Raw genomic sequence first — 25,030 nt, forward strand, 5'->3', positions numbered from 1 at the left:
GAACTTCATTAGTAGAAGGGGTGGGAGTGAAGTACATTAAAAAACTCAGGTACAATAAAAATTGAAGTAAAAATAAAATGATGTCCCTGTACAAATTAATACACTATCACTTATCAGTTCACAGCAGTTCAGTCAACTACCCACAGTACAGTAGTTATACAGGTACAGTTATCGGAAGTGTTAAGTCGTGTTTTTCAAAATGCCTTATAAATTTTCGATTGCGGAATACGCCGATATTATGTATGTTTATGGTTTGTGCGATGGAAGTTCCTTGCGTGCCGTCGCTGAATATGAACGACGCTTTCCAAACAGAAGGATATTAGATCGAAGAGTATTTATTTTCTATTGGATTGGATAAAAGACTTGGTATAGCAAAGGAAGGGGAAACCAGAGAGGCGCTAATCGACCGTATTTTGGATGCTGCACGCCGCATAAAGAACAGCCACGAGCAATTCCCCCGAGCGACGAGCGCGATTCACGCCCGAGTGCAACAGTGCATTGAAGCAGAAGGAGGTACAGTAACTTTGAAAATGTGCGGAAACATTGACCCAGACGTCTAGAATATTAGATATGTATGCATATGTGAATATAAACTTTAAATTTGTCCGTTATCCGTCTCTAAATGCGAGTTAGTACAATGGAATCTCAGAAGTTTTTGTGAAATCAAAGAGCCATATCTTCGTAACCGTTCGAAAACGGACCCATAATATTCATATGAACTTTTTGACTCAGAATGACTTCAGAATTCACATCCTAAATTTTTTACCTTTCCTTGTGAATCACTCTGTATGTATATGTCTAAACTATGGGATAAAATTCCATATTTTATGTTCACTTCTTCTTGAACTCGCAGTTTTTCTGCTAACACTATGTATTACAATTACTATATATTATAATATGAATAGGCTTAAATATTTTTATTAATATAGTTGAAACCGTTGTTTTTGAGGTTATTTTGTTGCTTTTCCGTCTTAGGGCAGTCTTGCACATCTCCGCCTGAGTTCATCGGTTTCATCACTGCTTGATAATCACCATGAAGTAATTTTCATCCCTTCCCTGTTATTGCGTACAACTGTTAGTATATTTCCGTGAGTTTCAGAATGCGGTCGAACACCAGTGGTCTGCCTTCATTAGCCAGTACGAGATCTATATGATTGAATTTGCGTGGTAGATCTTGACTTATGGCCGCCACGTTGGGTAACTGCTTAGACAGATATTTGACTCCCTGTAATCAAGAAACAAGAACAAAATAAGTTTAATATTAACCTGTCGTTCTAAACTGAAAGGATGGCGGAGACTGGTCGTCAGGGTGTTAGCGCTTAGGTCGGTGGGTCGTATAATCTTTTCGCTGTAAAAAAAATCCTAATATAAACAATAGCACGTTACTGAAGTGAGGCTTCATTGGCAGCTGTTTGGCGCCATAGATTCTCAGTACGTGTTTCCGCCTACTGTTGTACATTCTGTTTCATGTTAAACATTTCCCGTTACTCGTCAAGTAGGCCTAACCTCACTACTACTCATTCGTTTGCTTGGGAAACATTTACTTTATAATTACTATAATTAAAATTCACTTTAACTTATTATATACATTAAGGACTATTTCTTTTTCTCCGCTTTTGAGAGGGTTTCCACTCTTATGTTTAATAACCACACACACCGAGGATGCAGAAGCCATACTTCAGTACCACGTGCTTACGTAAACAACTACGATCTCAAGTGACGCCAGCTTGTTACAAGAACAGACTACCTCGCTATTACTGTTGGTATTCACCCTCGTTCATAGTACGTAACAAAATATAAAAGTAGCTTTTCTTTTACATAGCGTTTTACATATAAGTGAAGTTATATGTTTCATCGTATTTAACAAATAGAATTCAATTTTTTATTTTCAAATAATACAAGATTATGGTTTCCAAATCGAACTATATTTCCCTGCGTCATGTGAGTGTTTCGATGAGGAGCCAATCACGGGTATGACAGCAGCGTGCTTATGTTTACATTAGGATTTTTCTTACAGCGAAAACAGTATAGGTGTAGTCGGTGGGCATGCAACTCATCCCAGGGGGCGTGCAATAGACCTCAGGGATGTTTCCCTCCCTCCCTCACAGAGAGAGAGGGAGAGAGGGGAGAGGGGAGGGTGGAAGGGGGAGAGGGAGAGGGAGAGAGACACTCTAGAAAAGCCCCTTGTAACAACTGCTTAATTCATCACGAATGATTTTCAAACCCGGCCACATGGATGGAACATCGCAGGCGCGACGTTGAATTCGTCACAAATACACGCGACTACCCGACAACAGTAAACTGAAGGCGGGATATTTTGCTTGTATCTCTGTATCAGATACAGGGTTCCTTTATGTGCCGTAAATCTACGACACTAGCCTCCCAACTTCAGTGCGCTGCGGAGAAAATCATATTAAGGATTTTGTCATTATTTAAAATTCATTACCTCCGGCCGGTATTAAACCCACGAATTTCTCGTCCAAAGGCTAACATGTTTTAGCAGAATAATATAGTATCTGCATTTGTTAAACATTTATATAAAATGATGCGATGTAGTTATCTGTAGTTGCCTTCATATTTGCATGTGTGTAACTCACCTCTGGATTTAGAACCAAGTCGCTTTCACCGTAATGCAAAGATACAGGAGTCGTTATCTTCTTGAGGTCATAATCTGGAGCTGACGGCTGCCCGTAGTAAGCTTTATTCTTGATAGGTCCGTAATCAAATTGCTGGAATTTACCTAAAATATATGTTAGAAAATATTTTAGTTAACCGTGTTGGCAATTTAGTTGTTTTAAGTCAGTCTCATTTAATATTTTCAATTTTTATTTTATTTTATAATAATAATAATAATAATTGCATGAGGAGAAAAAAACTCACATCCAACATCTAAAAACATGTGATTTATAATGTAATAGTGATAGTAGACCTAACACTCTTGAAAACAGTTCATTGTAGATATGAGATGGAACAGACCTGTCAATATAACTGTAAGACAATGGATTATTTTCGTGATAAACTGAGTTATTTTTTGGCTGTGAATAGTTCTCATTTTAAGCGTCTGTGATAATTTGTAGTTAATTATAGTTAGGGGCGGATGTTGATGGAAAGTCATCTTATTTTTCACATTGGACGATGCCTATTAATATATAAATCATTTCTATGTTAATATCAATGTAAAAAAGTAATTCCTTATATTGCATTTTTTGAAATTTTTTGACGTTTTTGAACTAATAGGTCATTTTAATTTTTTTTTCGGAATTTTTGTCACTTTTAATACTTTGAAGAACTTTTAAATCATTTGGAATGCATTTTACTTTCTTCTTTACCGATAGGTCTGTTAAATCATTTCCTAACCAAATAAGTTAGTAGTAATTACCAACTGAATATTTGAATAACAGTGAAGTTTGAGTTTTATAATTTGGAATAGACTGTAAAGTCCATCCCTCATTCTACTGAAGGCTTCACTTCACACAACGGAAGTAATATAAAATGCTTGACAACAGCTTAGTTTAAGTGAGGACTTTGCCAGCTACTGTTATTTTGTTGGTACAAGGGTGTCTTTAGAGTTTATGTTTGGAAGGGGGGACACTTTCACCACGTCCTGGATAGGACGTTGTGTCCTCAACATGGTTCGATCGAAAGGGGTGTCTACTCTAGTAGACGGTATTTTTAACACAAAGATTGCAAGAATTCACGCTGTGCTTACAATTTGTTTTGTCATTCACACTCCCTCATCTGGAAGATCTGGTAACAAAAGTGAAGCACGGAAGGAGGAAATGGAGAATGAAAGCACTGACATGGACCACTCCTATTTGAAACACATTGTAAACTCTCATTGAAATCTATATCTTTCATTAAAAACCTTCATTTTGTTGCATGTTCTTTTCTTTATCTTAGCCAAATTCCAGAAAGTTGCCTCCTCTCTCCGAGTTGTGCAGGGCAGTCATTGAAACAAGGTGATTAATTTTTAAGAAGTTGCGGTGCGAGTACGGTGAATAATATTTAAATGTCATTTTCTTTTAATATTGTCATTTTTTTTCATTATTTTAATGGCATTTTAATGATCATTTTAAGTATATTTTTAGGTCATCAACATCCGCCTAGACTTATAGTGTTTTGTTTAGTTTTGTGGCTTACTCAACATGATTGTACATACTTATTTGTCTCAAGTTTTAAGTCCACGAAACAAGTTTAATAAATTGTTAAAAGACATGAATGTGAATGGGTAACGTTTCTACGCATTTATACGTAAAATTTAATGCAGATTCGGAATATGTAAATTCTAATATAGGTTGTCATTAAAAAAATTAGTTTACTGTCACACCCTGTATGTCTGAATAACTGTTTTCGAACACTGTCATAATATTGTATGGTTTATCTTCAACATTTTTTGTATAAAACTTTTTTGTAAAATTAAAATTTAAGAAGTTATTAACAAGACTCCATACTTATCGTTCACTCTGTATAATAAAATAGCTATAAGAATTCATTTGGATATGGGTTTGATTTTCGTTTACGTATTTGAAGGAAATATTCACTTTTAACAATATGAGAAAATTGTTTGCAGTTTTTGCTTGGATCTAATCGCTAACACTGCCATTGGTCAGTCTGTAGCGATAATTAAGTTTCTTAATAAATTATATATAGGCCAGTAATTTTCTATAGGAAAGTAGATTGAAGAGATTGTCTACTATCTATTCTCACCTGATTCTATGATCTGTGAATAGTGAATCACAGTCTTAGTAGAGCCTCCAGCAAGAAGGTGGGCTACATAAACAGGTAGCAAAGTCTGTGGATAAAACAAAGAATCGTGAGTAATCAATTTAATGTATGCAGTTTTGCAGTTCATTTTGAAGAAGTTTTTCAGATAAGTCTTTGAAATACTATAAATAAATTTAATGATATTCCGCCAATGACTTAACATGTTATACTTAAGGTATAGAACCTTTATATTTTATTTATTTAATTCAGGGCTGTAGAGTTTATCTTTAGCCGTGATAATGGCAACATACAATATTCAAAAGTGAACGCCCATAAGGACCACCTACAAAACAAATAAACAAATATACAAATAAACAAACAAACAGTGAGAAGAGTACATAAATAGATATATAACATGAAAGGAAGAGTAACAAATTTTATATTTGGAGGGCCATCGTCTTCTCTCTTGCTTTCCAATACTTCTCTACCAGTGTTGTTGAGGACAGATTGGGACAATCCATTAGATGGTCTGAGTCCATTACGATGTTCTGGTTGCAGAGTGGGCAGTTAGGATTCTGGAGTAAACCAATTCGGCATAGATGTTTACCCAAGCAATCATGTCCAGTTGCTAATCGGAATTTGACAACTGCTTCCCTCCTTGGCCAATCTGGTACCGAAGTTACATTGTCTTTCCATTCAGAGGTGCTTATAATGATAATAATGATGATTTATTTTAGCTGGCAGAGTTAAGGTCGTAAGGCCTTCTCTTCCACTCAACCAGCAAAAAGTATATGTTATCTTGCAGAGATTTTTTTATGAGTGTCGTTTACCTTCTGTCGTATGATGGTTGATGCTCGATTGTAGGGTACTTCACAAACATAGGGCAGGATTTTAGTGCCTTTTTTGCAAGATAATCAGCTATTTCATTCCCAGGGATACCACAATGGCATGGTATCCACTGCAGGACCACTTTTTTGTTTTGCTCAGTAAGGTTCCTAATTATTTTTCTGCATTCGTGTATATCAGGACAAGGTGGATGGTTAGAGTTGTTGCTGGTGGCGGAAATTGCAGCTTGGGAGTCACACAGAATTATAGAATTTGAAAATGTTGATAACCGAGGCAATAATTGTTGGAGAGCAGTTTTTATGGCTCTCACTTCTCCATCAAAGGCAATGTTGTTTCTGCCCAGAGATAGATATGTTGAGAAGAGCCTACAGTATATGCCACTTCCAGCAGTGCCATCTCTTTCTGTGACCCGTCTGTGTATGTGTGTTGCCATGGATACCAGCGAATAGGGATTATAAAGAATGGACACTTCGCGTCGGTACCTTTGATGTAGCCGGACTGATTTCAATTACCTTCAAGCCAGCTAAAGCGTCAGATTCTGCTTTCTCCCTAGAGTTGGCGCTGACATCACACCAGCTAGCAGTCGACACAGCGGAAATATAACACGTACAATTAATACATCTAGATACATTATGTACTCAAATAAAATAAATTGGATCCATAAAATAATAAATCCTTCATTAACTGCAATGTTTAGACTCTAGAGTTCCTTTATAATGAGAGTTGAGACGTTGACCCCAACAACAATTAAAATGTGTAATGATTTGATAGCGCTGAAAATGGAAAAATAAAACTCTTACGAGAAGTAAAACCATATACCTATATTATATTATTATACAAATATTAAACGAATTCGATACTTAATTTTATAATGTATTATATTATTTTATAATATAATGTATTATATCTGAAATATAAAATATTATTATTACAACTAGTTTGTCACTGAGAAATAAGGAAAAGCTGTTAACTTGAATTTATTTGAAACAAAGCGTTACTGGATTATGCAATAAGGTAGGCGATGTTTGGATCCTGTGCCTCAACTCTATTCTCAATTATTATCTTAGCATATGCTCGATTACACTACCTCTAGCGCTTGAAAGTGGAACTAACCGCTGGCGCACAGAGAAACAAAACACAGGAAAATTCGCTCAGTGTCCATTCTTTATAATCCCTATTCGCTGTGGATACCTCGTCAGAATAGTTTCTGTGGCGACGGCTCGTAGAATGTCTCGAGGAGTATCATTTTTGTTACAGTCCTGAGCTAGGTCAAGAATGTAGTCTATATCATCCTGTTCTAATGGGTTTTCTGGGAGCAATAATGGGCATAGTTTAAAGGATATATCTAGTTTTTTTCTTTTTCCTTCATAACTTTTTGTAGAAATCCCTCTTGCGTCTTTAATATTCGGGGTCCTTGCATATTCCTGGGGTAGTCAACACCGGGTAGGCGGATTAGTTTTTCATGGATTTTAAGTGCAGATTGGACAATATCAGTCTTCATATCCTGGTTGTTTGAGAGTACAGAACCTTTATATTACATATTTAATTGTTGGTATTAACGTTTTCGTCACTTTTACTTGCGACATCATCAGATTCCATATTTTTTACATTCATAATTATTATAGCCCAGAATTTTAGGTGCTAAAAGTTACGGATGGCATTGAGTGTAGATGAATGGATGTGATGCCCGTGAGGAAGGTTTTAAGCCTAGTTCACAGGAGTTCGATATGAAATAATAGACAACAGAGTCACAAGGGCTGGATGATGGATCTTGTAAACCGTGCGCTAATTTGTAAGTGGTGGTTAAGGGGATTAGAGACCTTTAACGGTACCAAAAGGAAAATACTGAATCACAAGAATGACGTGTCAAAGAAGTGGGGGCATCGCTTCTATTTTATAAACTATACTGAGGAACAATATTAACTTTTAGCACCTAAAATTCCGGGCTCTATTCATAATATAATAACCTCTGTTTTTGTGTAGTACCATTGATATCAATAAAGTTAAAAGCTTAAAATAAATATACACAGTTTAATATAAAATTACAAATCTTCATTATTTAAACTAAATTAAAATTTTTTGTGAGAAATATCATATTAAATTATGAAGGTAGTTAGGTAGGTAGGAAGTTAGATAGGCACGTCGGTAGACACGTAGATTGATATGTAGATATGTAGCCAGGTAGGTTAGATAGGTAGGTACTTAGGTAGGTAGATACGTACAGCTGTCAAAAAATGGCCGTACTCATGAACAGCGAATATATTTTAAGTCCACTTCAGATCTCGAAGATGTTACACGATGCATGCGCTTGTAGAATTGCACTTGAGCAGTTTCAGATCATACATACATGCATACATGCATGCATACATACATACATACATACATACATACATACATACATACATACATACATAGAGACATACATTACTCCATTTAAAATATCAACTGTCCCCCCATGTCCCATGAGTAGGGTCCAACGGAATGCAATCCATGATGCAATTTGAAAGGCCCATTCTCTAATGTGATTTGGATAAATCAAAATGTAGTTTTATTGATCCATTGAAGAGAAACTAACTTGTAACAACTTATGTGGGCCACCTTGTATATGCCTATGCAGCGTGACGCACTGAAAATTGCCACTTTATTATATTCTAATTGCCGATATCGACGAGTTGTTTTCACTACAATTAAGGACACATAAGAGCTAACAAAATCTAGTGTTAAAGAATGAATATTAACCAGATAAAATACTATTTTCAGCAGAAAGTTTTATTTTTTAATGGAACAAGAGTCATAAGTGTAGCAGAAATTGAACTAAATAAAGTTAGAATGATAATAACTTTTACCGTGTGTTTCTAATGACAATAGTTAAGGAAAAATCGGAATTAAACTTTTATCCTTTAGATGAAATGCCTGTATGATACAAGAAAAACAAATAAACGGTAACAAAAAGTGACAAGGTTATTTTGTTTACTGCAATAACAATATAACGTCATTGTAATGTTCTTATATTAGTATTCTGTTTACTCATCATTTTACTTTTATTGAATTAATGTGTGGTTGATATTTATAAAATCTGGTACTTGCCAATGAAAAAATTGACATGATTCTGGTGTATGGTGAATATAGGAAAAATGCAATGCTATCTTGCGAATTGTAGAATTGTACAGTCAGAAATATTCTGAGAGACGTCAATCATCTCGAAGAATATCAGCAATCCTATTATTTTTTAATAATCTTTAAATATTTTGTATTATTAGAACTTTCTACAATTTGTATGTCGCCTAATCTGACAAAGTGTAACGTACATAACAAGACTTAATAAAGATGGATAGCTAGAACGTGATTCAGTGAAGGAAAAAGTTGCATCAGTAATATAATTCATAGGTTTATATACTGTAGGTCTATGAATGATTTCTTAAGATCTGTAAATATCTTTTAATGGCCTTTTTAGGGATCCCTAGCGTTTTCAATAAATCAACTACAAATTTTGGAATTGTCCTACTTCCTCCTATGAGAAGTCCTTTTACTTTAATCCAAGAGATTTTGTATTTCTCTTTGAAGTAGGCAATCATTGGATCGTAAATCGCCCGTTTTTCTTGATCTGCTCCTTCTGATTGACTAGAGTGGCCTGAATTCTAATAGTGGAGTCCAAAATATAGGCTACGCGATGTCCTATGTATAGTTAATGTAAATTATGTTAGTCTTTCTAGTCCCTTCTTGCTAAGCTATGCATCGGGCTTTCCCGAGAAAAACTTCTCGCACCCGCTTTGTTCATCACAAATTCCTTCATGACCCAGACGGGGATCGAATTTGGGTCTCTACGGCAGAAGGCAGAGAGACTAACTCGGTCACAGGCTCATCACGGAAACTCTGCTTACCCGCCGTATACTAGAATTGAAGGGTTCAGAGCCATAGTGGGCCAAGTGCCATTATTAAAAACGCAGATAGCAAGGGTTCAAGTTAAGCGAATACCATAGTTTAATGAAGATTGTCATATCATTTAGTTTTAATGTGTATACTTAATATTACTTGCTATATGTTTCCATTGAATTATGGTAATAAATTCATTTTAACCCTTGTTTTCTATGGTTTTAGTAAATGGCTCTTGGCCCACTATGGTTCTGAACCCTTCAATTCTGTATCATCATTGAACATGTAGCTTACTGGCTGTCATAGTTATTCTAACCGCTGATCAGGAAGAAAAAAATGTTCGAAGTACAATAGTCTCCCTCTATAAAATACACTGTTTTAGTTAATGAAATTCACCATTACATACCTTATTCAGTTGTTGGCTGTCGTCTCCATAAGCTATGTAGTAGGCGAGGACACAGAGTTCATGTGTCGGCGCCCCCACACGACACATGTTACCAGTGAGGTTCGCAAATCTCTTGTTGTATGGAAACAATTCCCATATACCTGCAGACGTCAGCATTCTCTGTTAAGAACAAACAATATTATTATTTATTTTAATAATAATAATAATAATAATAATAATAATAATAATAATACTTTATTGATGGAACAAATATACATATTGATTTTTTATATAAAACACTAGCACCCCAGAAAGAGTAAGTTACATACTCGTGCTCAGGGGGCATTCCACATAATGTTAAGATATTTTATTAAATAACAGAGTAGAAAGTAAAAAAAGAAGAAGAAAGGAAAAAAGAAAAAAAGGAGAAGAAAAAACACAGATATCACAATAATTGAACTTTAAATTTTCTCTGTTAACAGCAATTTTTAATTATTTTTTTTTAAATAAGGAGCATTAGCAAAATGTACGGTTTTGCATTTCATTTATTTAATACTATACACTTGAGCTACATTAGGCATTGCAGTCCGAAAGAGCACACAAAATTAAGAGTGTTCATTGAGCACAATAACATCAATAAGTGGTAAAATACATACAGCATGTAATAATAGGGTCTATATACAAATAGAAAATACAAAAGTACACGAATATTAGAGTATCAATTTTTAACTCAATTAGCTTAAACAATTAAATAATTAATCTGATTTGTTTCTTAAATCTATGCGTGTTAAGTGTACTTAGCTCAGGGTAAGCTCTAATTAATGCATTATAAATTTTGGGTCCAAAATTTCTGCTGTGTTTTAATTCAGCAGTTGTGTGGCATTTGGGAGTATTTAGAAAGAAACTGTAGTTTTGTCTCGTATGGTATTCATGAGGATCAAATTTAAATTTATTGTAGTTTTTATGGAAGTAAATCAGCAATGTTTGTTTATAAATTTGTTCTAGTTTTGACACACCAAATTCCTGAAAAATTTAATTTTTTTGGGTAATCAAAAGGTTTATGTAGACAAAGTATGTTTGGGAATTTAGCTATTACCATGTTATAAAACCTTGGGCCGAAGTTGCTACTGTGATTATTTGCTACAGTTGTAGTACATTTAGGAACTGTCAGCATATGTTTTCTGATCTTTTGGTTTTATATTTGTGTGAATGTTCTTGTATTTAGTATTTAATATTTATTGTTAATAGTTCACAAAAGGTCATAAACTTTATAATTTAAAATTGATCTATATACAAATAGTAATTAAACATAATAAATATACAATATAACATCTTATTTTCTTACCATGTATCTATTTATGTGAATATAAATTAAATATATTTCGGTTTTTATGTACGAAATTCAATAATACATTGTTATAAATTTGATGGAGTCAAATACTTTAAATTCTGAATAAATCAGCTCTGAAGGATAATCAAGAGGTATATTAAGGCAATGTTGAAAGACTTTACACAGATCGATACAAGTGGCATTTTGAATAATTTCAAGGAAAAATTGTTCCGGGGCCGGATATCGATCCCGGGACCTCTGATTGAACGTACCAACGCTCTACCAACTGAGCTACCCGGTAACTTCACCCGACACGGTCTCAACTTTTCCCTTTATATTCACACAACTCGCGTGGGCTGACGAAACGCCAGAGACCCACATCGAGTGCACACAATCTCTGTGTGACTTGGAATTGTGGTTCTTTTTTAACGTACACAGTGACGTATATATTATACAAGTGGTATTTTACTTTAACCTTGTTAAAATATGCATCAGGCACTTGATACATATAAAATACTGTGAAATTTCTGGTAAAATACAGTAGGCCTAGTTGTTGTAAGGCACATTTCCCCCCAGTACTTAAGTTTTTGTCGACTTCTTGATCAGAGAATTAGAGTACCTAGATTTTGACCTTCGTAGGGGATTGTAAAAGATAGAAGATGAGACAAACCTATCCTCTGTTAGGTCACTCATATGGGCCCATTGTGCCACTCCTTAGTAACTCCTCAGTAACTTGTTTATCACTAAAGCCATCCAAAATGCTAGACGAAATTTAAAGTGCTAGAAAAGTGAGTGTTACTGATGATGGCCATGACAGTCAAACATTTCCCAGTGCAGAGCATCCTAATGACTCAGTGACAGAAGATGTTTCACTTTTTGCTTTTCGACTTGAACTCACGAGCCAAGATTCACAGCATAAACTCGTTATATTATGCAAGTGCATCTTCATTGTACTACGACATGCTAGAATTTGTACAATTGAAGCGTTGGGTCGAATAACGGTCTATGTTACAATCTGCTAATTGTGCAGGAGGAACAAAAATGTTAGAGTAAACATTGGTAATTTCGTGATAATTTCATGAAAATTAATTTAAAATGCAAATGTGTAAATATATCCTTATTCCGATTTTTTCATCTAAAAGACGATAATTTGCTGTACAAATCTGGAGGCATAAAAGATTGGACACGTTCTTGAACAAGTGCCAAAAGCCACTTTTAGAACTGAAGCTAAAAGGTTGGTTATTTCGTGATAACCTTGGTAATTTCGTGATATTACATTGATAATTTCGTGAGAGGTAGAAGAATTGTGGAAAAATTCATTAAAGTCAAATGAAATTCTCATTTATTGTTACAAGACTTCAAACATAGTAATTCCGTCTAATATTCATAGCAAGAAAACAGAAATACGTATTAACACATAATAAGAATGAAATCAAAGTAAAAATTGAAATTGAAGAGGGATCTTCTTTGCCCTGAAAGGGTAAACACTTTTATTACGGACTTTACTATAGCCTATTTTACTAGGGTAACTCCAAAAGTAATGCATAACGTTTGTTTAAAAATTATATTTTTATCCTACAGCTTTGCTGTTTTCACAGAATGTGGATACATCCTTTAGGAACAAAATGTCACTTTTCCACATAATCCCCGTCCCTTTCTTATCTTCATATTTCTAAAATTCGTATTGTAATACAATTTTTAAAATAGTATAAAATGTAATGCTTAATGCTCAACAAAATTTCGCCTCAAGCAGCTAAGATTTCTATCAGTAAAACTAAGCCTATATGGCGACTACAGCTGTATCTAAAATTCCAAAAACATTTCCTAAAATTTCATTAAGCTATAATAAATCATTGTACCAAATATAATAGGTTTACCTTTAGTAATAAGCCTGTAATGTAATTACAAACATCTACAAAATTTGTACGCCTGAGAAGTTGACGCTAACTTGCTCTCTCCAAATATAAAAGCTCACTGAAGCAGCTACAATAGTCACTCAAAGCGTAGCTGTATGTTTCTGGAAACCGGACAACATATGCAATCCCTTGGCGGAAATTTGAACCTCGTAACACCATTGGTTAGTTCACGATAACTCAGGGAATTAAAATATCATGTGCTAGAAAAAGGAATCTATATTTAATGAGTAGGAATAGTGATGATCCTCATGTTCTTAATTACTATAAGAATTACTGTAAAACTTTGACAAAAGTTATAAAAGATGCAAAGAAAATGTATCTGAATGAAAAAATACAAAATTCAGATAATAAGATTAAAACTATTTGGGATATTATTAAAAATGAAACTAATCGATATTCAAAGAGTGAAAATATTACTTGCATTAAAATCAATGATAGTAAAATAGATAACCCAAAATCAATTGCAAATCATTTTAACGACTTCTATATAAATATTATTCAGAACTTAAACATTCAAGATTGTGCAGAAGATGCTGCACTTGGTTACCTAACTGATGCATTTAACACTGAGTTTTTAGGTCTCAAATTTATTCCCACTACCGCAGCAGAAATCATGCATGTGATAAAACAACTAAAAACAAAATATTCCTCTGGATATGATGAAATTCCAAGTAAAGTTCTGAAAGCTTGTTCTGAATATTATCCCCTCCTTTAAGCTATCTATGCAATTTGTCAATGCAATGTGGTATTTTTCCAGAAAGACTCAAATATTCAATAGTAAAACCAATATACAAAAAGGGAGATAAATGTACTATTGCTAATTATAGACCCATATCATTATTAACAACATTTTCAAAAGTGTTTGAGAAAGTTATGTATAATAGATTATATCATTACCTGGAGTCCAACAATATATTAGTTTTAGAACAGTTTGGATTTAGAAAACAAAAATCGACAGAGAATGCTGCTTTTAGTTTGGTGGATGAAATACTAAATTCATTAAATTCGAAACTACATGTAGGTGGGATTTTTTGTGACTTGGCTAAAGCATTTGATTGTGTAGACCATAGTATATTAGTAAAAAAAATTGAAGTTTTATGGTATTAAAGATGAGATGTTGGGTTGGTTTACATCGTACTTATCAAATAGAAAACAAAAAGTAGAAATAAATGTACCAAATAGTCATAAAGTTACTTATTCAGAATTTAGAAATATTAAACATGGTGTTCCGCTGGGGTCAATTTTAGGTCCATTGTTGTTTCTAGTTTATATTAATGATTTAGCCTTGACCATAAACAATTCATCCCATGTAATTTTATTTGCAGATGATAGAAGTGTAATTATTTCAAGCAAACAATACGATCATTTTATAAACACTTCTAATACAGTGCTGAATCTAATGAATGAATGGTTCCATGCAAATAAACTAGCACTTAATGTTGATAAAACCAGTGCAGTCAAATTTAGTACACACAATAGTGCTCAGGTTTCCTACAGTGTTCGATTAAATGGAACTCATCTCAAAGAATCTATAAGCACAAAGTTTCTTGGTTTAGAATTGGATAATCACTTGAACTGGAAAACGCATATAGAATGTATTACTCGTAAATTGAGCTCTGCCTGTTATGCATTAAGATCCTTATCTACTATTGGTGATATAAACTTACTTAAAATGTCATACTTTGCATATTTTCACTCTGTAATGAAATATGGATCAATATTCTGGGGTAACTCGCCTGAAGCTAAACACTTCTTTTGTTTTACATAAGAAAGCTATAAGAATAATGGCCGGTGTGCATAAAAGGACCTCGTGTAAAAATATTTTCCGAAACTTAGAAATCTTGACTTTACCTTGTGAATATATTCTTTCCCTAATGATGCTGTATATTAAGAACCAAGATAAATTCAGTACTAATCAAGACATTCATCATTTTAATACAAGACATAAATCAGATCTTCATCTGCCTTCTGTTAGTCTAAGCTGTTTTAAAAAAGGAGTTCGCTATTCATGTATAACAGTCTTCAACGCACTGCCTAATTATCTTAAAGATTTGAAGAACCACGAGAAAAGGTTCAGAAAAGAATTAACCAAATTTCTACTTACTCATACCTTCTACACAATTGATGAATTGTTTATGCTTGTGAATTGAATTATTCTACTTAAATGACATGTACAATTTTATGTAGCTCAACTAAAATATGTTTTTATATTGACTTAATCTGTTTACTATGTATTGTATTTTTTTGTTTAGCATAACTGACGAATTGTACGAGTATGTACTGTAAATTGAATAGTATACTGTATAGGTCAACTGATGAATTGTTTAAGCTTATAAATTGAATTAATCTACTTCATATGAATTGTATAGCTTAACGAAAATAAGTTTGTAAATTGAACTAAATTGATTGTATATGTTTGTATAGTTTGGCTGATGAATTGTATATGTTCTTAAAATGATTACTAGTCTGTGTAGCTCTACTGATGAATTGTATATAGACCTACTGTAAATTGAATGGTAATATGTATAGCTCAACTGATGAATTGTTTATGATTATAAATTGAATTAATCTACTTGATATTAATTGCACAAATTTGTATAGCTTAATGAAAGTATGCTACTTTGTATTGTATATATTTGTATAGTTTTGGCCGATGAATTGTATATGCTTTAAATTGAATAGTAATCTATAAAGCTCTACTGATAAATTGTTTGTGTTTGTAATTTGAAGTAGTTTGCATGATATGTATTATCAGTTTCTGTATATCACAACTGGTTGAATTGTTTATGCATTAAATTTAATTAACTTGTTTTGTATTATACATATAGCTCAACTTATGAATGATCGTTTGCGTTTGTAAATTTAATAATCTGATTGGCTATGTATTGTATACTTTTAGTAGAGCCATCGATGTAGCTCAGTCGGCAGACTCGCTGGGCTGCTGATCAGGAGCTGCGTTCGGGCTTGGGTTGGATCCCCCTTTGGTCTTTGGTTTCTTCCGAGGTTTTCCCCAGTCGTGGGACTGAAGCCGGATGGTCTATGGCGAGTCCTTGGCATCAACCCCTTTGATTTGATTACCCCCCTTTGATTTGATTACCTGGTTGGGGTTTTCCGAGGTTTCCCCCACCAAAAGGCAAATGCCGGGTAATATTTTGGCGAATCCTCGGACCTCATCTCATCTCACTACAAAAAAAAAAAATGCACAAAATTGTAAAAATTGTAGATAATTACTAAATTGTAAAACTATAAAAAATTGTAATTGTAATATTGTAAAATGTTGACTTGTTCCACATCTCAAAGCTTCATTGCTCATGTAAGATCTATGGAATAAAATAAATGAATGAATGAATGAATGAACGAAAGAGCAAAGAAGAAGTATCACGAAATAACCACTGCCACGAAATTACCAATGTTTACCCTACAACGTAATTCCGCTCATAAATTTACTATCGGACGAGCAACATAGACCGTTATTCCATCAATATGTTTTGTACACTAGCGAAGTATACGATTGTAGCTATTGAAAGTCATATTACACATCATAGACGTTTGTAACATTTTTAACTCCACAGAAATGCTACTGGGGAATACAGATAAACAGTTTTATGCAATCAGAATATTATGAACTATACAAAATCAATGAAAAGGTTAAATTATGAACAAAATGTTTATGACATTTATTTTTAATTGCTATATATTAATATGAATTAAGACCATGTAATTTATTAAAGTTACACTCAATGTTTTATTATGAATAAATATGCAATATTGATCAAATAATGACACTATCATTAGAAAATAACTGCAATATTGAGATGTACGGACACCTTAAATTAATGAAAGTTGTAACAATAACAAATGAATAAAGAAAATTAAGTATTACAGTTGATAAATTCTTGGGGGATGGAATTTGAAATCCTATCCCGGATATGCAGTACCCATCTCAACAGAAGGCTTATCTGTTAAGTATAAATTTTTATTAATAATGAAGACCATAATAATCACAGTTTTTAAATGATGACTGTAAGAAAGTAATACATTTTAAACAGCGTCTTTCTGACATCAAGAGCAAGCTGTGAGCACATCTCCTTACAAGAATTTCCACAAATCTGTTCCTGAAACGAAATGTTTTAAAATTCCAAGATAAACTATAGTGACAAAACACAACATAGACAAACTAACACTAGGTAAAGTGTAAATTAAAATAACATCTAATAAAATACTTCAAAAATAATAGACAGGAACTTACATTACTTGGGGGATCTTTCGCATTAACTTGCGACTTCGTCTTCCTTCTTGTATACTCAAGACCACTATCTCTCAGCGACTTTCGTGACACTTCATTCCACTCATTAATATTAATTTTTCTGGATCCCTTTTTTTTTTCTAGATTTATTTAGCAGGTCAATATCTACCGTAGAAATCGTCATTGTCTTGCAGTCACCCATTCTACGTAATAGTTCAACTGAAACCTGATACACAGAGTTCAAGTACCCAGTATTTGTAAAGAGAACACATTCCAGTGCAGCAACTCCCGATACGATGTAAACAACTTAATACGCTAGAAGTGACTAGTCACATACTGTAGAACGTTGTTTCAACCAAGAAATTCATGGTTGTAACTCGTGTAGAAACGCTTCTGATACAGATATTGAGAAATAATTTTTGTTATAGCTGTATAAGACTGTGCAGAGCATTATTCCATTAAAAACTCGATTTTTAAAAATTGTAACATAACCGTTATTCGGCCTAACGCAACGCTTCAATTTATAGATCGTAGGATTTTACGAGACAAATAAATGCAAGGATTTTTTATCTGTCTTTGGAGAGATTCTGATGTAAACGACCTTCCTTTACATCAAACTATGTTGTTTACCTAATATTAGGTGAATTTTGTGCAAGTATTGTTGGGTAACATTATGTTGATTGGTGTCAGAGAGAAGATGCGAAGATTTTTGCTGTCTCATATGTCTTTTTATTAGTCTGATTATCATTATATTCGTTTAGTCACATAATGTCGATAGTGATATCAATAGATTGGTTAGTCATTTTGTTCAAGTAGGCTATTGAATTTACATCGTGCATTATTTGTACTAGACCCCACTTTCGTTTACAAAACTTGCTCATTTGCCTAGTCACGTATTTAGGCATATTTGTAGGTAATGAGAGGAAAATCAAACACGTGCTATGCCTTGAATTGAACCATCAGCTGTCTCTCGAGGTTCAATGCAGTGGTTAGAGTAGAACCACTCGGCACTCAATTTTTGTTTTGTTTACGGCAGCGGTTCCCAAACTTTTTCAGTCACGGAGCCCTTTTTGAAGCAAAAGTTTCTCGTGGAGCCCCAAGAAATGTTTACTTTTTAGTTTTATCTGTCTACGTTCTATGAAGCATATTTCACACGATACATAAACGGAAGCATGAATATGAATATATATAGTAAAAAGGTACTGGATATAATTTATTTAAATCTACAAAATGATATTAACAAGTAGTTAAGATATTTAAAAAATGTTACAATTTTACATGTACATCCGAAGTTAATGTGAAGAATGTGCCTGTTTCTTGCGACAGAGTTTGTCAATGTCCGATGTCATAGAAGTCAGTTGAAGACGTATACCGTCTTCTGTGTCCAAACAAGTTCGATATTTTGTTTTTGTAGCCGTGTACCTCGAAAAGGTCGTTTCACTCAGGTACACAGTATCAAAAGGCAGTGAGAGAAATTTAGCTTTTGAGCTTAATTGATATTAAAAATCCTCCCCTAACTTAGCCCAAAATTTGGGAAATGGTTTGCTTTTAAATTATGCCTGACAGTGGCTGTTCGAAACCATGTCTATAAGGACCTCATATTTGAAGCAGTGAGGGCTGCTGATTTTGACATCATTGGAAATGCATCTACAATCCACTCATACTTCTTTAGAATCGATTCCTGAGCGTCCCTTGGAAAGTATGAATTGATATTTTGAAGGAAATTGTCAATGTGTTCTTTCATTATTGCTATGAATGAGACATTCATTGTTATGTTAATTTCTGTTATAAAGTTTGAAGTCAATGAGAAACGTAAGATTCTTATTGTCGACGCTTTCTATGTAGAACGCTATCTTTTTCTTCAGTGCGACAATCTCGTCATCAGCATCGAATATAGTCTTCCGTTTATCTTGTATGTATGTGCTGAATTCATTTTTGAAAAATGTCTGCCAAGTAACAAAATTTGTACAACCATTCCTGATCATTCAAATAATCTGCTAGCAAACTGTTCTGGTAATTCAAAAGTGAAAAAAATTCCGTTCGAAGTTCATGTAATCGGGACAACGCTTTACCGCGCGACAACCATCGCAGTTCTGTGTGTAATATTACTAACAATGACTAGTGTATACTACCCATATCTTCACACAGGATTGTAAGTAGCCTACAATGCGAAGGTCGTGGCTTAACAAAGTTGATAATTTTGACGGCTTGTCTAGTACCTGTTTTAATAACGCTGGCATTTTTCGTTGCGAGGCGTGTTGATGTAGTACACAGTGTTTACTTGTGCAGTTTTTAAAACTTCCTTGAGCCTTGTAACACCGCCAGCAACAGGACCTACTATGGCCTTTGCGCCATCTGTGCACACGTCAATGCAATTGTCCCACGGTATCGAGTTTTCAATAAAGAAGGAAAAAAATTCAGTATCGCTTGTAGAGGATGGCAATGGCTGCAGAACAAAATATTTCATGAAAAAACCTGAAAATTCATATTGCACAAACATCATTAACATATTATAGATTTATTAATTTGTCCTACAGAATAATATCTGTAATATTGACAATTAATATTTGAGGAGAAAAATTCGCTCCGGCGCCGGGGATCGAACCCGGGTCCTTGGTTCTCCGTACCAAGCGCTCTGACCACTGAGCTACGCCGAATTCAATCCACAGCACCGGACCGAATCGTCCTCCTTCAATGTTTCCCTTTGTGGCCTGACTCCAAGTTAGGCATATATGTTGACGTATATGTCCAATGTCAACTGCCATTATATTAGGAGCGCACTCAGTTGAGTGACTTGTTTGGCCGGGATTCCGCAGTTAAGTGCACAGTAATCTGTACATACATATGCACTGCAGCTATGAAAATATTATAGATTTATTAATTTGTCCTACAGAATAATATCTGTAATATTGACAATTAATATTTGAGGAGAAAAAATTGGATTAAATTCGGCGTAGCTCAGTGGTCAGAGCGCTTGGTACGTAGAACCAAGGACCCGGGTTCGATCCCCGGCGCCGGAGCGAATTTTTCTCCTCAAATATTAATTGTCAATATTACAGATATTATTCTGTAGGACACATTAATAAATCAATAATATTCTCATAGCTGCAGTGCATATGTCTGTACAGATTACTGTGCACTTAACTGCGGAATCCCGGCCAAACAAGTCACTCAGCTGAGTGCGCTCCTAGTATAATGGCAGTTGACACTGGACATATACGTCAACATATATGCCTAACTTGGAGCCAGGCCACAAAGGAAAACATTGAAGGAGGAGGATTCGGTCCGGTGCTGTGGATTGAATTCGGCGTAGCTCAGTGGTCGGAGCGCTTGGCACGTAGAATCAATGACTCGGGTTCGATCCCCACCGCCGGAGCGAATTTTTCTCCTCAAATATTAATTATCATTAACATAGCTAATCCGGCAAAGACCGTGGATTTGTCAAGTTGTAACGAAAATTTCATTTAACTGATGCGGGAAATCATGATTTTTTTTTTTTACGTATTTTCATATATTCTGGATTCGATTATGCACAGTGTTATTTGATAAGGGCACACTGGAAATCAAGTTTGCAGTTTTCTCGTCCACCGTGCACTTCATTACCTTCACTAATAGTGGTTTCATAAGAGTTTCAGCAAGGGTGAGGTTTACCAGCAAGAGCCTGGTCATGACTAACCAAGTACGACGTTTTCAGTGCTTTCTCGCTGTTTGTTTTTACACGAGGTGAAATTTTGTCTGAACTGCATGTAGTTCGTCTCTTTTTCTTTCGAAGTAGTCTGCAGTTTTATTTGTGAATTTTTGAATTGAGAAATGCCGTCTAAGCTTGGCAGGGAACATAGAATTATTGGAAAAAACTTTGTTACATATCACACACTGTGGACGTTCATCAGCAAACTCAGCGAATCCCATGTCCAAATATAAATCACAATATTTTCGTTTGTTACTTTCAATACCTCTACACTAGGCATCGTAGACTCTGAGACAGGATCATGTTCAACATATTCCGAACTCAATTTCCAGGAATTCGCACTATCTTCTTTGAAATTAAGGTTATAGCTGTTGTTATCTCCCTTTGACTGAGCACTGGTTGATGGCTAATGACTCTTAGGTCTTAGGGAGCCCGTCTTAAGCCGCAGTTCCTGTTCAACGAAAGTTTAGCTAACACATCTGGTATCAAATTAACATGCAGATATACAGTATATATATTTTTGAGGTACGTAACGGTCAATAGATGTAGATTCCACGTACCACGAATAACAAACGCTGCCTGCCCAGTATATATATAAAAAAAAAAACAAATAAATTTCTAGAATCACTGAGTACTTGGCAAGCAAGAAAGATCGAGATAGTTTCAGTGACGAGTAGATCTAATATTAAAGCTTCCATGTAGCAAGAAGAACGCAAACTACTTTCTCAGAAAGTATTTTTCGCTTGATGGAAGTAGTTTCCCTTTTCCCGCTAGAGATTAGATGGAAGCAGCAATTTTTGTCATCTTCATAACTTCTGCGGACGGAGCCCCTGAGAATCAATCGCGGAGCCCTAAGGGCTCCGCGGAGCATACTTTGGGAACCGCTGGTTTACGGTATAGTGGGCGCCAGCGATTTTGGCAGATTGGTTTTGTTAATGTGAACTCGAGAGCGAGTTACTCACCGCTGCAATATCGGTTGTTATCTCCGTCCTAGCTGGAATGGGTAGGACATAGGAGTAAACATGCACGCCCGAGTATTCTATTGGACTCTGGACAGTCATCTCCAAAAACGAACAAATATTACACGTACTGGGAGACGTACTGTAAAACCATTGCGAACGAAAGTCGCTTGCGGCACGCTACAAATTATCCACTTGGACTGTACTGTGGTCCGTTTGTATGTTTCATAACAATGATACTAGTGGAGGAAAGCGTTATCGCCAACTCATTCATGTAGGGCAACAAATAGCTCATCAACTGGCAATGTCAGCAAGGTCATTCGCCAGAATCGATGGTTCCAACTGTATAGGTCTCGCAAGCACGGATTACCGACGGAAAGAATGCGAATCAAACACTGCGATAAGGAAGAGCGGGCGACAGGAAAGGTCACGAGATAGCTTGAATGATATTCAAGAGTACAGTCGAAAGAGAAATGACATCGATAGAATCAATCTTGCGTTGTGATAGTTACATTACGACTTTAGTTTGTTCCATTGCATGTGAATACGTGTCTTGTATCGCACGGTATTATTATTTCATTCGTAAACATGTGTCGCGCGTTTAATTAGCTTCGAATTTTTCTCTTGCTACGTTCTTTATTTCCACAGCGATGTCCTCATTTGTTCATCTTCTTGGAAGAGACAGTACTTCCATCGGCTCGCACCTCTCCTCCCTCGGCGTGCCTACATACACACGTCAAAACAGACAGCAACGACACCATTGGTTTTCGGTAATCGTTTATTGCTCGAGCTATAATACTTATGAGTCGACTAGAAGCCAAGTACGTAATATAGTTCCTTACTTTTCAAAGGGAATCTGCAAGAACAAAATACTGTACGCACTGTATGGTATGCCGGGCTTTGTTACACATTTACGCATGAAAAAAAAATGCTGCTAATTAACAAAACTATGGATTTAACTTCATAAAATGTACCTGAAATATAACATATTCTGTCTGTTTTCTTCTGCTATTGCAGTTATATGCAGCACATACAGGAGGAATGTTTGTTTTTTGTTTTTTCGTAGATCCTACCTCCGTATACATAAAGTTGTACGTAGACGAAATTATACAGAATGTTTTCGGGCTAGTGTTACAAACTTTCAGGGATGATGGGGAAGGGCACATGTACCAATTTGAGATCAGGAACCCCGGTCCGGAAATGACTGAGTCGAAATTTATAAACAAAAATAGTTTTGTGGAAATGGAATTGTAATTTGGCACCACGTGCCCTCCTTCCCTTAACGTTTGGAACAGTCGTGGAAAGATGGTATGGGCCGGATGTCTTCTACGTGGGTAGTTTGACGGATACAATCTGTGAGCTTGTCTACTGTTCCCATTAGCTCATACACTGCTGTCTACAGACGTGCATATCAGGACCGATTATGTCCGTTACACATTATGTCATCTGCATTGCTTTAGTGTAGTTTCCTGTCCCCACCCCTCAGATACCGCACTGAATGGAATGCTGTGAGACAACGTAAACAACGTCAGATGAATACAGTATGTGTAAGATATACAGATAAATACACATAAATAAGGTGTACAGAGGAATAAAATTATTTAATTTCCACACCACTATTTTTGGTTGTAAATTTCGACTCACTCATTTCCGGACCAGGGCTCCTTATCTCAAATTGATACATCTGCCCTTCCCCATCATCCCTGAAAGTTTGTAACACTAGCCCGGAAACACTCTGTATAACTGAGGGCGCTTATTTTATTACTGCCGTATTTCGCCGCGGCACCGCTAAGAGCGCTGTACAAGCCAACTTGGCCAATCTATAATCTCTTTTCTAACTCGTTGGTATATAGACAACCAGAAGGGGTGGAAGGACAGAATAAGAGAAATAAAGAAGGTATAGTGACAAGACGAATCTGTGTCGGTGGGCTTTATATTATATTTGTGTACTTATTGTAAAATATACTGTTAAGGTTTAATTTGTGTGACCATTATTTACGCTAACCATTCTCGACAGATTCATTTTTAGATTAAATCAGGCTTTTAGTTCATACGAAATTGCTGAACACAGAGACACAATATACAAAAATCTATTCCTTGTATAGTTGCAAAATCATATTTTAGTGAAACTTCTGAACTAGCTCGCAGTATGACAGTGTAGAGCCCGATCGCAAACTCACCTGCGTGGCACCTGCGCGAAAGACAAATTGGCATCCACTTACATGGACTCTTGGAGTCTTGCTCGGGGGGTGTTTGAATAGTACGCTCTATTAGTAAGCAATCGCTTGCACACACAGAAACTCCCCCCCCCCCCACAGAAGCCTCAGAAAGAAGTTCGCGCAAGTTGGTGCCACGAGTTTGCAATTGGGCTCTACTTTGTACGTGGGGTGTAACTTTAATAGTGGCAACACTGCTGTAAAAGCGAAACGAGACGGAGTTAATTGTTGTCACTTCTACCACATGTTAGTCTGTCTTCCCTCTTCCCCCCGTAAAAGGACTCTTCCGTCCGACTCACAGCGCATGCGCTGTGGAGAGTTGAAGTTGATGTCCTGTTAGTTACAGCTCTAAGCGGTTGTGTTTCGCCATGTTTACAAAGCAGGAGCAGCGATTTTGGCTGAATGTTAATGCACAGTATTTCCGTAAATTTTTAGCATAATCTGAGACCAGCTTTGCGAAGAAAGCGACCACACGTTTTTGCAGAACCCTCCCATCATCATTTTGCAGGATAACGCAGGGGCGCACACGGCACAGCCTATAGCTGATTTGTACTGTCGCTGGGCGTGGGAAGTGCTTTTCCATCCACCACATTCACACCGGACTTAAGCCCCTGTGGTTACGACTTAATCCCAAAGATGAAGAAACCACTTCGTGACGTTCGATTCCGGACTGTTCCCGATATTCTGCAGGCAGTAGGGTGGTCCATCGGAAACATCAACAGAACAGGAGCTGCTACAGGGATACTACGACTTCCACATCGCTGGCAACACGTTGTAGACAATACTGGTTACTACATTGAAGGATTGTAGAAGTTTCATAGATATATTTCTTGTATATTCGTAATAAATAAATAGTTGCCATTATTA

The 25,030-nt window shown here is 35.6% G+C and overlaps 1 protein-coding gene and 1 non-coding gene across 2 annotated transcripts in view; both read right to left on the reverse strand.

Annotated features, from left to right (window-relative positions):
* Positions 1-737: 737 nt before the first annotated feature.
* The window catches only part of LOC138696070 (lipase 3-like), a 74,816-nt gene continuing 50,523 nt past the window's right edge, over positions 738-25,030 (reverse strand). The window contains exons 5-8 of the mRNA XM_069820595.1: positions 9,830-9,988; positions 4,708-4,792; positions 2,598-2,740; positions 738-1,225 (exon numbers count right to left, since the gene is read on the reverse strand). Coding sequence (XP_069676696.1) covers positions 1,076-1,225; positions 2,598-2,740; positions 4,708-4,792; positions 9,830-9,988 — 537 coding nt within the window. The 3' untranslated portion in view covers positions 738-1,075. The remainder of the gene's footprint in view (positions 1,226-2,597; positions 2,741-4,707; positions 4,793-9,829; positions 9,989-25,030) is intronic.
* TRNAS-GGA (transfer RNA serine (anticodon GGA)) lies at positions 19,885-19,957 on the reverse strand. Its single transcript has one exon. It is a non-coding gene; the product is annotated as a tRNA-Ser (tRNA).

This window comes from Periplaneta americana, chromosome 3, assembly GCF_040183065.1.
Source record: "Periplaneta americana isolate PAMFEO1 chromosome 3, P.americana_PAMFEO1_priV1, whole genome shotgun sequence".
Lineage (NCBI taxonomy): Eukaryota > Metazoa > Arthropoda > Insecta > Blattodea > Blattidae > Periplaneta > Periplaneta americana.